The sequence below is a fragment of the Tasmannia lanceolata genome, unplaced genomic scaffold (genome assembly GCF_043159265.1).
Source record: "Tasmannia lanceolata isolate RefF3 unplaced genomic scaffold, GAP_Taslan_0.1 ptg000023l, whole genome shotgun sequence".
Lineage (NCBI taxonomy): Eukaryota > Viridiplantae > Streptophyta > Magnoliopsida > Canellales > Winteraceae > Tasmannia > Tasmannia lanceolata.
The window spans coordinates 4021358-4037634 of record NW_027518700.1 but is presented as its reverse complement, the minus strand read 5'-3'; the positions used below and the strand labels follow the sequence as shown (position 1 = coordinate 4037634).

General features: G+C 37.8%; 1 protein-coding gene across 1 annotated transcript; it reads right to left on the bottom strand.

Annotated features, from left to right (window-relative positions):
* Positions 1-1244: 1244 nt before the first annotated feature.
* On the bottom strand, positions 1245-7939 carry LOC143856456 (pyrophosphate-energized vacuolar membrane proton pump-like). Its single transcript, XM_077366680.1, has 8 exons — positions 7618-7939; positions 5401-5975; positions 4906-5285; positions 4746-4832; positions 4334-4664; positions 2700-3110; positions 2527-2586; positions 1245-1738 (listed from the first exon to the last, which is right to left on the bottom strand). Exons 1-8 carry the CDS (start codon positions 7868-7870, stop codon positions 1532-1534), a joined length of 2304 nt encoding a protein of 767 aa, XP_077222795.1. The 5' UTR covers positions 7871-7939; the 3' UTR covers positions 1245-1531.
* Between the last annotated feature and the right edge of the window lie 8338 nt (positions 7940-16277).

Here is a 16277-nt window from a genome sequence, read left to right as displayed (position 1 = left end):
CACTTTTCTCTTTTTTATATGGTGTGGCTCCTTTTTTTTTTTTTTTTTTCTCTAATAGTACTGTACGGCCCACTCCATAGGATGATCCACACCCCCCATTTGTTGGGCACAACAGTTTGTACATAAAAAAACAAATCATTTCCATACGATGAACCTAACCCTCTGATCCATAGAGAGACTGCACATAGTAGAAAATCTATAGATGACAGATGGACGGTTTGGATCATCCTATGGAGTGAGCCATACAGTACTTTTTTGAAAAAAGAAAAAAGTGGACTGTAGGGCCACACCCCATATAAAATCTTCTTATCTCCTTTTTTTTTTTTCCCAATTTGGTGATATATCAACCATGGATACCTCAGGCTATGCACTAAAGTATTGGGTGGCAGGCTAATATACAAGGCAAAAGTCATGCCAGTTTCCTATTACTCAGTTTGGCTATCAGCCAAAGGTAATTCTGACAGGCAAATTCCTGTATTAAGTTAACCACATTCTCCATCCTCATAATCATGGTTTTAAATTTCAGCCGAAATACATAAAGTTCGGATTTCGGCAGGGATCGAAATTTAAAACCGAAACCAAAATTAAATTATAAGATTCTCACCGAAATTTCCATTGAAACTGATCATGATAGGAGCTTGCAAAACCAATCATCCCTGTGGCTCGACTGGTCATGGTGCAAACATCGTCAGTTGAGTCGATGTAGACTCAAATTGTTGGCCAGTCCGCCACTGTTGTCACCAAATTGTTGCTGCTCTTGCATAAAAGCAATCTGTTGGTGTAGATTTTCATTGATTTTTGTGGTTTATTGTTTCTGTCTAGTCATGGCTTGCTCTTGTCTAACAATGGCCCCTACCAAGTATTCACTTCATATTACCATGTTATGGAATCCAACAGTGAATTGATTCTCTCTACTCAACCAAGCACTACACAAGGCATCTTGGCTTCATTGGTGCTGTTTAGAATGCACCTCAAAGTTTTAAACTCCTTTGGGAGTTCGTTTTCTTCCTCAACAATGGCATTCAGAGCACCCCTCAACAAGATTCTTCTTTTTAGGCATATAAAAAGAACAAAAGAACACATGAAATCACTAGTGAGCACTCTTACCAATGGAGCATGAGGGTTTTAAGCCCTCGCAGATTACCCTATTAGACCTTTGATGCAGAGTATCATATCATACCCATCTCTCTCTTCCACCACAAGGAGAACGAAAAAATAAACAGAAGATAAAATGGATACGTATCTATCTCACGAGGGTCTCTCTCTATTTCAAAAGAAACCAATGGCATTACAGAAATTAGAGCCCAACCGTTCTTTAGGAAACGCCCGCTACTCTTTCACAAGTAGAAAGACCATGTATCAAAAAGGTAAAATTCTGCCTTGCCCATGTCAAGCTAAGCGACATAGGGGCACTTGAGCAAATGACACTATAATTAGGGCAGGATAACTAAAATGAGAGAAGAAAATGCGGGGAAGGGAAGGAAAAAAGGAAGAGAAGATGTGCACAACTACTGTCTTCTTTCTTCTCATTTCAGAAAATCTTGAAGAGAATGCCTCCGTGCCTGGCGAAGAAAGGAGCAAACACGAGTGACTCCACAGCCATGAGCTTGATTAGAATGTTAAGTGAAGGCCCAGAGGTGTCCTTGAGTGGGTCTCCGATGGTGTCACCGATAACTGCTGCCTTGTGCGGGTCAGATCCTTTTGGACCGAGAGTCCTAGCATGCTCCGAAGCACCGGCCTGTGACCATAGTTTGGAAGCATCAGCCATCAGCCACATTACCAAATCATCATAAAATAAACAAGCTTCATCATAGAAGTAAATGGAGTGCTTGCTAGAGGTAGATGTAACATCAAGAATAAGTGCAAATGTAATCTAGACAAGGGTGTTTTTATAGATAAATGAATAAATCTACTGAAAATGAAATGTTCTCAGACAATGTGACCCAAGTAGAAAGAGATTTAAACAAAGCTGCTGGTCTATGGAAATTAGCAGGCGTGAAATCAGAAATCAGAGATTTATGCAAAAAAATAGAGCCTGAGCAAGTGTTTAGGTGATGAGAGGAGATGTTGTAGTAGTCAATAGAGTGGGTTAGATGTAGGGTGGAATTGAAATTTTGTGTAGTTTCTGATGTATAGATGTTGTGATACCTCATCCTTTGCCTGCAACATGTAACATGTGAAACGAACCAATTCCTCCAAAAGCTTAAGCTGTTAGAGTTGGTGTTATTTAAGCATTTATACTTGAACACTACCCCTCACGTGTGGCCCCTTTTTTGGGTTTTTTTATATCAAGGAGTTGTTGGGTTTTGAACTCAGGACCCATTGTGACGTAATCGCTCCAATACCATGTGAAACAACCAATTACTCCAAAAGCTTAAGCTGTTGGAGTTGCAGTTATTTAATCATTTATACTTCAAGAAAACAAACTTTGGGTTTCAATGAATTCAGGATCTTTCAAAAAGAAAGAGAGATATTTAAGAAGGATTTGACAGAAAAAAAAAAGGAAGAAGAAATGTAAAATGTTACCTCAATATACTTCTTGGCATTATCCCATGCACCACCAGTGTTGGATGCAGAGATTGCAATCTGTTGATCCAAGCCAGAAAATTGAGACATTCAGTCCTAGAGTTTCCAAAAACAAAATAACAGGACAGGATTGCATAATATGTTGTTGTGGAGAGAAGAGTATTGCAAATTACCTGTACCCCAGAAACAAGGGATCCTGCTAGGACACCAGAAAGTGTTTCCACGCCAAAGAAGGACCCAACAATGAGGGGTGTGAGCATGACCAGGGCACCAGGTGGGATCATTTCTTTGAGGGAGGCATCAGTGGAGATCTTGACACAGGTAGCATAGTCAGGTTTAGCATGGCCCTCCATTAGACCTGGTATTGTGTTGAATTGCCTGCGAACCTCCTCCACCATTTTCAGGGCAGCACTGCCCACACTCTTCATGGTCATGGCTGAAAACCAGTAAGGAAGCATGGCACCCACAATCAACCCGATAAAGACTTTCGGGGTCAGAACATCTACTGTCGAGATTGCCGCACGACTCACAAAGGCACCAAAAAGTGCCAAAGACACTAGGGCTGCTGACCCGATGGCAAAGCCCTAGAAGATGAATCAAGCAGAAAGCCAGTTATGCTTGGGAAGAAGGGACGAAAAGCAAGAGAGAGATATGTTCAAGATAATCCAGAGCAAAAATCTTTTTATAGATGTTAGAACAGTGTACAACTAATAAAAAAACATGAGACGAACAATAACCGTGTTACTTCTAATGATTTTGCACAACATTATTGTGTTAATTCAATACACACATGCAGCGCATAAGCATATATACGTGAGAATATGCTGAGCTTAAATCAATATTTGCCACGATTTAAAGGGTGAAGCCACCACTGCTTTAAAAAAGAACCAGGTGCGTCTCATGGATATGGATATCTTTCCGGAAAAACAGGGCATTCCTCAAATTTGGAAGGTCAAATGAGGAGCTGATGGGCACCTGTATGGCTTAGTGGTCAAATTCGTTCAGATGTGCATTCAGCTTTCTTCAGGAATGAAATGTCTCGAGTGTTTGTTCCACCCACTTAAGTGATCCATTTTGGAAGCGAAAACAATTTTAAGTAGTTTTTTTTTTTCTTTTTGGAATAGCAAATATAAAAAGATAGGCCAAAGAAAAAACTGAGGCAAAACAAAATTCCATATTTTACTAAAGCTACAATTTGTTAATATATAATATAAAATCAACATAATTTAAGTACCACCTATATGATCCATATAAAGAGAGTTTTTGTTTTTTTTTTTTTAATAAAGAATTTTTGTTATTGTTAAACCCCCACATTTGATTGGAGATGGTTTTCAATTGAATAAGGGCATATAACTTTGCTAGGAAAATGGTGTAAAAATATAAAAAAAAATCACAAAATAAGTATTGACCGGAACAAATAGAATAACCATATGATCGAAACAGTCCAGAATAACGGGAATTGACCACAACACAGGCTGGTATGTTCCGATTTCCTTACCGTACAGAACATTCCTGTAATTCCACCCAGAAAGAACAAAATTGACTAAAATCTAGGGTTCACCTTTCTTCTCAAAAGGTGAGACCCTCATATTTCACAACCAAATGTATGTGTAGGAAAGCAAAACAATGCCAAAACCTAAATTTATAATCTCTAACATTGTAAATCAGATAATCTAACAATTGGCAGGAACATTGATGAGCACCAAAAGGCACAGGAATAAAAAATAGAACAAAGATCACTAAAGCCATGTGGCACCAACATTACTAAAATAGATTGAAGGGAACTACTTCTAGCATTATATAATACCTTTCCAATTGCGGCGGTAGTGTTTCCTGCGGCATCAAGGGCATCCGTTCTCTCACGGATCCTGTGGCTCATGCCAGCCATCTCTGCAATGCCTCCGGCATTGTCACTGATGGGGCCATAAGCATCAATGGCTAGACCAGTAGCAATTGTGCTCAACATTCCAAGGGCAGCTACTGCAATACCATACATGGCAGCAAGGCTAAAACTCACAAAAATGCTAACTGCAATAGCAAAAATGGGAATAATGACAGATTTGTATCCCAAAGCAAGCCCAAATATGACATTGGTAGCAGCTCCAGTCCGGCATGAATCAGCCACATCCTGCACGGGGCTGCAAAAAAGGAATTATTGTTGTAACATAAAGCCCTATGAATGAATATGCCAAGCGAATAGCAAACCTTTAAATAGCTACCTGTATGCATTGCTCGTGTAATATTCAGTTACAAACCCAATAACCAGCCCAGCCCATAAACCAATGGCAACACAAAAGAACAGCTCCCTGGCATATCCAACTCAAAGATTAGATGCTAACAACAGACATGAATGAACAGAAACATTTATAGAAGGTTTACCAGTTCTTCACTTCCTTCTGTACTCCAAAATTGAAGATTGTGAAGGATGATGGGAGGGCAATCCAACTAACAATCGCAATCCCAATAGTCATTAGAACAGTGGAGATGATGAGCTGCTTCTTCAATGCTGGCTCGATTTCGTTCACTGCCTTGATTTCAAAGAAATCGGTGGCAAAAAGTGTAGTGATCAAACAAACAATGATACCCATGGAGCTAATGAGAAGGGGATAACACATAGAAGTGAATTCATGGTTGATTCCAAAGGAAGAGATAGAGGCAACGACAAGGGCAGCGCAAGAAGATTCTGCATATGATCCAAAAAGATCGGATCCCATCCCAGCAATATCCCCAACGTTATCACCGACATTGTCAGCAATCACCTAAAAATGCAAAAGAATAGCTTTTTCTTTAAGAGGTAGAAATGGAACAATTCAAACGCATCATACAAAGGAAGCTCAGCAACTAGAGGTTTTAGAGAAGAATGGAGTTTCTTACAGCAGGGTTCCTTGGGTCATCCTCAGGAATGTTCCTCTCAACCTTACCCACAAGATCTGCACCAACATCTGCGGCTTTTGTATAGATGCCTCCCCCAACTCTGCCAAAGAGAGCCATGGAAGACCCACCTAGTCCATAACCGGTAATGGCCTCAAAAAGCCCTTCCCAATCATCACCATAGTACACCTTGAAGAGGTTGATGGCAATGTAAAGCACCAAGAGGCCATTCGCGGAAAGCAGGAAGCCCATAACAGCACCAGATCTGAAGGCAGTGATAAAAGCCTTCCCAACACCCTTCCTCGCCTCTAGAGTAGTTCTGGCGTTTGCATATGTCGCAATTTTCATCCCAAGGAAACCAGAAACAATGGAGGTGATTGCACCGAGTAAGAATGATACAGTGCTGAAAATGGCAGTAGCAAGCGCGGGCTTGCACATCTTGTCCTTGTTATATGTGCAGGGCTGGCTCTTTGTGCTAAAGCCCTCCACAGAGCCGAGGAAGACGAAAATCAGGACCGCAAAAGCAATCATGAAAACCCCAACATACTGATATTCCGTAAAAAGGAAAGAAGTTGCTCCTGTTTGCATCCATACATGCCAGAGATCAGACTTCAGAGAACACACACAGCGATCACAGCCATGGATTTAAATTTCAGTCCCGGTTTCTGCCTTGGCTGAAACTAAAATTTCAGCCAAAATCCGGTTTAAAAAAAGAAAAAATTAATCATTTTCGGCTGAAATTACCAAAATTTCGTAAAAATATTATTTAAAAAAAAATATTGAATTTCTCGTAATTTTGGCCGAAATTTGGGAAATCCCAAATTCGTGAAGACCGAAATTTTGTCGGACGAAATTTAAAACTATGATCACAACTTACATATCCATATATTGATTAGTAGCCACAATCATGAAATCTGCAGCCAAATGTGCAATGAACTATTGAACACAGGAATTATATTTTAGAATCACCACTACCCTATTATCCACAAATAATATATAATGACCACAACATAATATTAGAACCACTCAAACAAGATGGAACAAATAGAAAATATGTTTTTTTAATGGTAAATAGAAAATATGGTTTTTATGTTTAAAAAGAAAAAAAAAACGTGGTTAAATAAATAACCAAACAAATCTTGATGATGGTGACGGGAAAAAAAAAATCCTAATATCAATAATTTTTCGGACGTTTTTTTTTTTTTAATAGGTAAGCTGGGATCGAACCCCTGACCTCAGGGTGGAAGGCCAAAGCCTTTACCATTGAGCTAGGGGCTCAATCCCAATTTTTTGGATGTTATACTTGAAGTAATTCGAAATTGCAATTAAGGAAGCAGTGATAGAAACAATAATAATATTAATATTGTTGTGATCTTACTACAGAAAACTTAATTGCAATACTACCAATGCTAACTCCAAAGCGCTGAAAAAAAAATAAAAAAAAAATATGGGTTTTCATAGCTACACAGATGCACAAGAATGAAATACCACAGATTTTTCCACAAGTAAAAAGCAATTCTTAACTGCTCTGTTATAACTAAAAAGTGCTGAAAAAAAAAAAAAAAAAACATGACATCGAAAAAATATAGATTTTCCACCTCTACACAAATGCAACAAGAACGAAACGACCACAGATTTTTTTTCCACAAGTAAAAAGCAATTCTTAACTGCTCTGTTATAACTATAAAGCGCTGAAAAATAAAAAAATATGAATTTTACCGCTACACAAATGCAACAAGCACGCACAAAATACTGCAGATTTTCCACAAGTAAAAAAGTTATTTTTATCAGCTATGTTAACTCCACGTAGAATTTCTCAATCTCTCAGAGCTCTTCATTCCAGATCAGTCATAAAAAGTCTCAAAAACCAGAAACATCAAAACGCTAACTATTAGCTCCTAAATAAAACCCTAACTATATAGCTGATTTCTCTCCAATGCACATCAAATCCATAGATGTAGAAAAAAAATGATAAAAATCACACAAACGCATTAACTAACACATACAAGATAAAAAATACTGAGAAAAAAAGAGACTACTAAACTAAGTAAAAGGCTGAAACAGTAGCCAGCAACTCAAAACCTCAACCTTCTCACCATACAGAGACAAAACAAGATCCAGAAAGAAAGAAAAAAATGACTAGATCTAGCAAAAGAAACACCGCTAGATCTAGATCTAACAAAAGAAAAAAAAAAGCTTTAGATCTGAAGAAAAACAGACCTTCAGATATAGCATTCTGAATTTCAGCACATTTAACAACGATGTTATGATCGTTTAAACCTTCCTCTTCTTCAATCAGATAATCCGAATATCCGTTCTTCTTGTTCTTCTCCGACGAACGATTCTCCGGCTCCGGCGAGACTTTAACACGAGAGACAATAAACCATTGGATCAGAGAAAAGACTATACCTATAAATGCGGCGATCGGAATCAAGATCTCCGTCAAGAGATCGGATAAAATCGCCCCTCTCATGGTAAATTTTTAATGCAGAAATCACCAAAGAGAACGAGAGGGTTTTGTATGGACTCTCAAACCCTCGCTTATGTTCTTATTTATATATACAGAGAGCGTTAGAAGGATGAGGAAGAGAGAGAAAAGAGATAACTCTATTTTCACTGCTGTAACATACGTGGCATATTCGAGATAGGTATAAGGGCGTATTTTAGACGCGCTTTCGTGTCCGAATCAACCATTGGATTCGTTTTTTTTGCAAAAGAAGTCTTATCCTTTGCTTTAGGGAAATGTTATCAGCACTACTGTATTTTGATGAGGACACTCCTCACTTTATTAAAAGTATGGGATGATCCAAACCGTCCATTAGATGGGCCACAGCCTAAATAGGTTGTGCTCCAAAAAATCATTTCCATAGGTTGATCCTAACCCTCCGATCTATAGAGTGTTAGGATCAACCTTCTAACATTCAGATTATAGGGTTAGGATCAACCTTCTAACATTCAGATTATAGGGTTAGGATCAACCTATGGAAATGATTTTTGGGGCACAACCAACCTATTTAGGCTGTGGCCCATCTAATGGATGGTTTGGATCATCCTCTGGTGCTGGCCATATCGTACTTTTAATAAAGTGAGTAGTGCCCTCATCAAAATACAGTAGTGCTGATAACATTTCCCTTTTGCAAAATTAGTCTTATACTTTGTTTTATTTTCGAAAACAAATAGAATTTCTTAGTAGATTTTTTTTTTAAGGCCTTATATGATAAAAGACAAACATTACCTTGTAAAAAGACCAAAATACCCATGATAGTCAATGATATGTTTTAAATTAAGGATGTGGGAATATCATTTCTATAAATATATTTGCTAGCATTTTTGGCCCATCCAATGCATTGGTGTGAAAATTAGGGCTCATCCCAGCAAAACATGTGGTGTAAAATGGTGAGACCACCTTACAGAGTGGAGGAACTAATTTACACTTTGCCTGCATTGGTCATTGGGGAGCCTGCTTACTAACTTTCTGGAATTTTGGTTGAAAAATTCCAAGGAGACTCCTTCTAACATTGGGATTTTGCAAATCTTTAGGGGCTATGGCCACCCACATGCTATATGTAGCTCCTTCTCTTACCTTATACCCGGACTCGGGCAGAGATCGTGGGACCTACCCCATCAAAACATGAGGCAAACTGGTAGGCCCCAATCGATGCATGTGTTTGAGTAAAGTTGGTGGGACCCATCCTATAAAAACATATGGGGGATCATGGTTATTTTGGTAATTTTCATTTTTCTTCATATATAATCATATTTTGGTCTTTTCCGAGTAAAAAAAAATGGGTGATGATATTTTCACCTCCTGCAGTACTTGCACACTCCCTTATAACGTGATTTGACATAAAGTTGCCCACTTTTCACATCAAATCAGGTTATCAGGAGTACTTGCACACCCCCTTATAACGTGATTTGACATAAAGTTGCCCACTTTTCACATCAAATCAGGTTATCAGGGGCGTGGCGGGGTGAAAATATCATCTCCCAAAAAAAAAAAAAAATAAATAAAAATACCGTGGGTAATTTGGTCAGTCAAATATGATGAATCTATTTGCAACTTGTGAAATTAGAAGACTGTTTTTACAAATAAAACAAAGTACAAGCCTTCTTTTGCAAATAAAACCCTTTTTTTAATTTTAATTTTTACTGTTTCTTTTTTTTTTTCTTAATTTCATTGGATAATTTTTTGTTTGCGGATATTGAGGAGGTTTTTGGAACGGCATTGGAGAGTGTGTGACGAAGAGGGCGTGGAGAAAACCGTTTTTTGAACGGCGTGCATCACTCCTTACTGGATAAGCCTTCTGTTTTTTCTTTCCTTTTTTTAATCTTCTTTTCCTATTTTATCTCTTTTTTTTGTTGTTGATTTCTTTTTTCAGCTTTGCTTTTTGTGGGTATTTTGTTTTTTTCCCGGTTTTATTGAATGGACAGGAATGAGGTGGGGCCCGAGGAGATAGAGACTTAAGTGTTGAGAGTTGAGACTCTACTTTCATGGCAGGTTTTGTGGGATCCACACTTAGGTAAAATAACAGTAGTTAGATGCCCTTTGGAGTTAGGATTAGGGGTGGCAACGGTTCGGTTTCGGTTCGGTTTGACCCCAAACTCAAATTTGAATTGGTTTGGTTCTACTGAACCGAAATTTGAATTTTCGGTTCGGTTCGGTTCGGTTCGGCCAATTTCGCCACTCCTTACTCATAATCATTGGAAATCGGGAGCAACGGTTCGGTTTGAAATTTGAACCAAACCGAAATTTGAATCGGTTTGGTTTTACCAGACCGAAACCGAATTTTCGGTTCTGTTTCGGTTCGGTATCGATTCAGTTTCGGTTGGATTGCCACCCCTACTTAGGATACATGGCTTTTATAATCAGGATTTGTAAAAGGGAGATGATATCCCCCCTACATTATGTATGCGCCCCCCTTATAACATGATTTGACGTCAAAAAGCGATAAAGTTGTCCACTTTTCACGTCAAATCACATTATAAGGGGAGAGCATGCGTAATGCAATGCAGGGGGAGTGAAAATATCATCTCCTAAAATCCTGGATTTTATAATGCAGGATTATAAAATTAAAATCTGGATTTTATTAGCTAAAACCTAGATTTTCCGAGATTTTACAACTGGGCAGTGATAAATCGACCCCCTAGTATCTTAAATCAACCCCATGACTCTCTCCTCTTTCTCTATCTCTCTCTAAACACTGTCTATAAGGGGTCGATTTAAGATATATGAGGGTCGATATATCACTTGCCTTTATATGGTGTAAGCCCTAACAGTCCCTTATTTTGCAAAAAGTACTGTATGGACCACACTATAGCATGTTCCAAACCGTCCATGTGATGGGCCACAACATAAATACTAAATAGGTTGTGCCCAAAAAACTCATTTATATAGGATGATCCCAAACCTCTCCTCTATAGAGGAACTGCATATTGTGGAAACATCGATAGATCGGAGGGCTATGATCATCCCTATGGAAATGATTTTTGGGGCGTAGACTATTTATGTTGTGTTCCATCACGTGGACAATTTGGATCATCCTATGATGTGGTGCATTCGGTACTTTTTGAAAAATAAGAGACTCTAAGGCTTTACTCCATATAAAATCTCAGATTTTACAATCTAAAATATGGAATTATAAAATCTAGGTTTTAGCTTATAAAATCCGGGTATTATTTTGAAGATTTTACAATCCTGAATTATAAAATCCATGTATCCAAACATGTATCCTTGTTTTAGGGTCCAAGGGTTTCAATTTCTTGCTAGTTTCATCTTGTCAACATGTTATATGTATTTTGGCAACTGGTACAGGCAGTACCATGCTTGTCTTTTCTTTTTAAATTGGCTCATGAGAGCTTAGGGAATTGTAATAGCCTTTTGACAACTGTTTAAAAAAAAAAGAAAAAGACAAGCTGAGTTTGGGCAATTATTAAAACATGGTAGTGCCAACATCAATAGCCTAAGGAAATTTCTAAAAATAAATGGGTTGTTACTTTATAAGATACTTATTCTTTCTCAAAGTCCAAAATGAATTGGAGCTTAGGGTTTCAGGATAATTTATTGATTTTTTGGATTCGTTTATCTAAAGAATGGGATGGTGGGTTCGAGATGGGACAAGAACCATGTGAGTCACCTCATGTTCTACATGCTCAATGTTCTCTATTTCACTAACGTGTCCCCCCTTAGGAGTTAGGACCCAGAAGTTGCCTTCTATCATTGAACTTATAATTTACTTCTTATGAAGAAAAGACTTTTATAATCAATGGTATTAGGCAATTTTTGGGTCTTACAAGGGGGCACAAAGGACATGTATATGAGATCGAGACCGTTGATCTTGGTGGTTTTCAATTCCCACCGAAATCAACATTGAAATGTTTCTTTTTCCATTCCCACCGAAACGAAATCTCAATATATTCGTTCCACTTCATTATTTCCACCGCAACCGGCATGAAACTACAACCAATGTCTTTGAGTTGTGTCTCTTGGGTGTGGAAATATCATTCGTCCAACAAAATTTAAATTTATAAGATATTTAATAGATCAATGGGCTCACATTTTCTAGTCGACCGACCAAATAACTTATTTTATCTGGTCCGTCGACTAGAAACAAGGTGGCACCCACATTGTTTGGGTGATCCAAACCATTCATTTGATGGGCACTGACATAGATAGTCAGATAGGGAGTGCCCAAAAAATCATCTCCATACGATCATCCTAACCCTTCGATTTGTGGAGGTTTAAAATGGAATCTATCTTAGATTATCTCATTTAGGACCCTATATCCACATTTCTTTATTTTGATAATGACACTCCCTCCTTTATTAAATACTTTATTTTTATTTGCAAGCAACAATCCCAGCTGTCTCTAGTCCCGAATCCTGTTACCCTGCCACGCAGCAGACAGATCTAGCCATTAATCTCTTCTACAGTGACAGATGGACTTAGATCTACGGTCACGATTTTCGCTCCAATTTTTGTGATTTTACTCGCTACCTTCACAAATTAATGCGAGGCTTTATCTTTCTCTGTTTAAAATAAATTTCCCGGAAACCAAGAGATTCCTTCCAATCCATGAAATTTATAGAGTTGCTGTAATGGCAAGATTGTAAATTTCATATGCCGGGCAAGGGTAGATATGGAAAAGTATTGTCATAAATACAATAGAAAGGGGTGGCCCAAGGAAGAAAAGGGGTGAATATTATAATCTCCCCTAATTAGAAGTGGTTTAGTGAGCCCGGCAGGGGGAAATGTATGTAAAATCGAGACCGTTGATCTTGCAGAAGATCATGAGGTCTACAAAACGTACGGTTTGGATTTTCTTAGCAGAACCACAAACGAGATTTGATGAATCAAGAGCAATCATCTTGCAGACTTATACTTGTGTTCAGATCAACGGATTCGATCGCTTGTGAGAGACAAGTGGGGCCCAAAAAAGTGTCTTTTAAGAAGGAGCTTAAAAGTCCCTTTCTTTTTAAGGGGTCGTCTCATGATGGATTACAAGATCAACGGTCTTGATTATACATACATGTCACCTAGTGGGATTGACCCTGACAATGACTGTTGGCCTAGTGAGACTTCATATAACCTAGAAATAATGATCAAAATACAAATAAGGGCACTGATAAATCGACTCCCCAAATTGATAAATCGACTCACCATGTATCTATCTCTCTTTGCACCATGTGTCTATCTCTCTCAGAGAGAGATAGACACATGGTGAGTCGATTTATCCACATGGTGCAGAGAGAGATAGACACATGGTGAGTCGATTTATCAATCTGGGGAGTCGATTTATCTACTTCCATAAAATAATCAGGCAATTTGAGTAAGTTAGAGGGTGATGAAGGGTGGTTATCAAAATGGGTTTTGTGTATATAATAAGATGCTTTCATGTGAATTAGCAGGTACCATAATTGAGATGGTTCTCCTAAGTGTAAGTCCTACCAATTCCTAGATCTCAATCTTGACTTAGAATTTGGCCAACATAAACATTCTATAGCTACTTCTCATTCCAACTCACATTTGCTTACCAAAGAAGGTGGCAGAGGATGCGGAAAATACAAGGTATGTGATTTCTGATTATCATATGGGTCGTGAGGATAGCCTGGATATCATATTTTATAGCAACCATCTTATAAAAAAACCAATATTTGGGAAAGTCCAAAGTCTCTCTCTTCCCTCTCTCTTTTCCTTTCATCCACTCCTCTCTCTCTCTCTCTCTCTCAATCAATCAATAAGACCACCGACAGCACTTCATTTTCAAAGGCTCTGTTTCTTTCGATGTAGAATGGGCATAAAACAGATTTACACCCATAAAATTTGTTTTTCGTACCATTTTATGTCGAAAGAAACAGAGCAAGAAAAAGATATAGATCAAGAAATTGAATTTCAATTACTTGTAGACACATCGACTGGTCGAACTCTTGATAAAAGAAAGAGATGCTGTGTATAAATCATTCACATATTCTTCTGAATTATATGTACTCGTAGGATTAATTTGGAAAACTGGTAGAGATATCCAAGAGCAAGCCATACTAATGAATTCCTTGGGAACCTCTATAGTAAATGGAATATTTGTAAAATTATGGAGACCATCTACAATTTCTTCGATTCTCATTGCGTAAAATTGTGGACATTCTTTCATTCTCTAAATTAGCCCCGACTTTCATATGTTCTTATTCTTTCATTCTCTACATAGCCCCAGTCTTTCTTATATCCTTAGTTCGACCTCCCAATGAGAATTGTAGTCCTTGTGCCCCTTAACTTGCTTGCTTGCTTTATATGGGATGCCCCCTTAACTTGCTTGCTTTATATGGAATGCCATCGATTAGGGCGCTATTAGCCATTAACCACTCAACCGCCATGACAATGTAGTCACCTTCTAGTAAGGAGGAATGATGCCATTCTCATCCCTACTGTATAAGGTGTCCCATGTTCATCGAACTGTATTAACAAAAGAGAAATTATACGGTGCCTGACCGTCAAAGGTGGTACTTCAAAAGTACCAACCTTGATATTTGATCCAACAGCAGCCTCTTAAAAAGTAGGCTGATGTTGGATCAAATATCAAGGGCGGTACACCTTTTTTACGGTACTTGACGGTCGGGCATCATATAAAAACTCTTAACAAAATGACTACTTCTATGAGCCCTTGCTGAAACCTACACCAATTGTATGATCTTAATTTTTCAATTAGTGGGTTATAAATAGATAAAAAGAAATTAACATATGGTTGATCTGGGGGGTATAAGTTTATTAAATTGAAAGATAAAGATCAATGAATGTGGGAATTAGCAAATAGACTCCTGAACTTGTTTGTTTTCGTTGGTCATAGCTTGTGAGATTGCCTCAGAGCCAATAGGCCAGTTCTTCCCAGGGCTAGGAAAGCCAATATTTATTTTATGCAGTTATCGTTGGATAGTTGCTATCCTGCATTCATGATGAGGACGGTCCCGATGGATAAGGCATACTATACAAGCAAGCTAGTCAATCCCAGAGGGTTATTCGAGATCAAATAATCCAAGCAAGATGGCCAATCACAAAAACATCTGAACTTAGTCTCAACCTAACTATAGTATTATGTTTTTTTTTTTTTTGTAGGCTCCATTTTTACGCTCATTTTCCACTTAAAAATGGGTGTAAATGTTGCTTTATGCCCATTTTACGTCAAAAAGAAACAAAGCATAATCGCATTTAGGCAATGAGCCCCTCTTTTAACATGATTTGACATAAAAAAGAGTTAAAGTTGCGCACAATTCACACTAGTGGGGTATTTCTTTACAAAATTATGCTCAATTTCTTATGTGGCAATTCTGCCAAGATCTCTTCTTTAGTTGGGGGAGGGGGAAGAATCAACACGAATCGGATTTTTTGAGGAAGGCATGAGAGAATTTGATTTGGTTATACAATGTGTGGTTGGTAACCAAGCAACGGTGTTTTAGCAAGGTAAATAATGTATCGTCAAATATTCAATATGAAAGGGAGGCGCATCCCTCCTACTGGGGGTGAAAAAACCATCTCCCTTGTATTTATTGAGCATGCTTATGAAAGTTTCTTTAGTAGTCCTAACCTAACTTCTATTTTGACCAATAATCTTAAGAAAAATATTCATGTTTTGAGCATGTGATAAATCATGCTTCACCATTGTATTTGGAAATCACATATTCTCCATATTTATTATTTAAAAAAAAAATTACATTTTCAGAATAAATCTTAAAGCAACATTACACAATGCATATAGAAGAAACTAATTATTTTGAACTTTCTTTCTTATAGTATTTTCTTTTGTTTGATATTTTATCAAATACCCTAGTCCTAATCATGCCACATGACTATTATCCAACGAGCTAGCACCATCCCTGAAACTTCTATGCTCCCTAGAATTCTCTAAACTTTTCTCTAAAAAGTACACCCAAGAAATTTTAAGAACACCTACATGCTATTACACATTTCGAGAGATATCTCTCGTAACGCTTTTTTTTTTTTTTTTTTTTGGTAAGTTAGCTGGGATCGAACCTCCGACCTCAAGGTTGAAGGCCAAAATCTTCTACACAACTTTAGACTTCTTGAATATTCTCTGCGCATCAAGGACTAGTTTAAGCCTACTTTAGACTTGTAAAAAGGGATCAACTGAGCCCGACTATCAGTCCATAACAATAAGGTAGCATTACGAGATTGAACCCAAATATCAACACATGACACTGACTGTAAGGCAGCATTACACTATATAACATGCTAGCAATTCTCAATTTTTTTTTAATTCCCTAGAAACAATTGTTAGTGTTGTTAGAATTCTTGTATTTTTTTGCTTTCACCTGCCTTGAAATCTTTTTCTTATCATATGTACTGGGTACTATGAAACCATGATACAAAGTTCTCA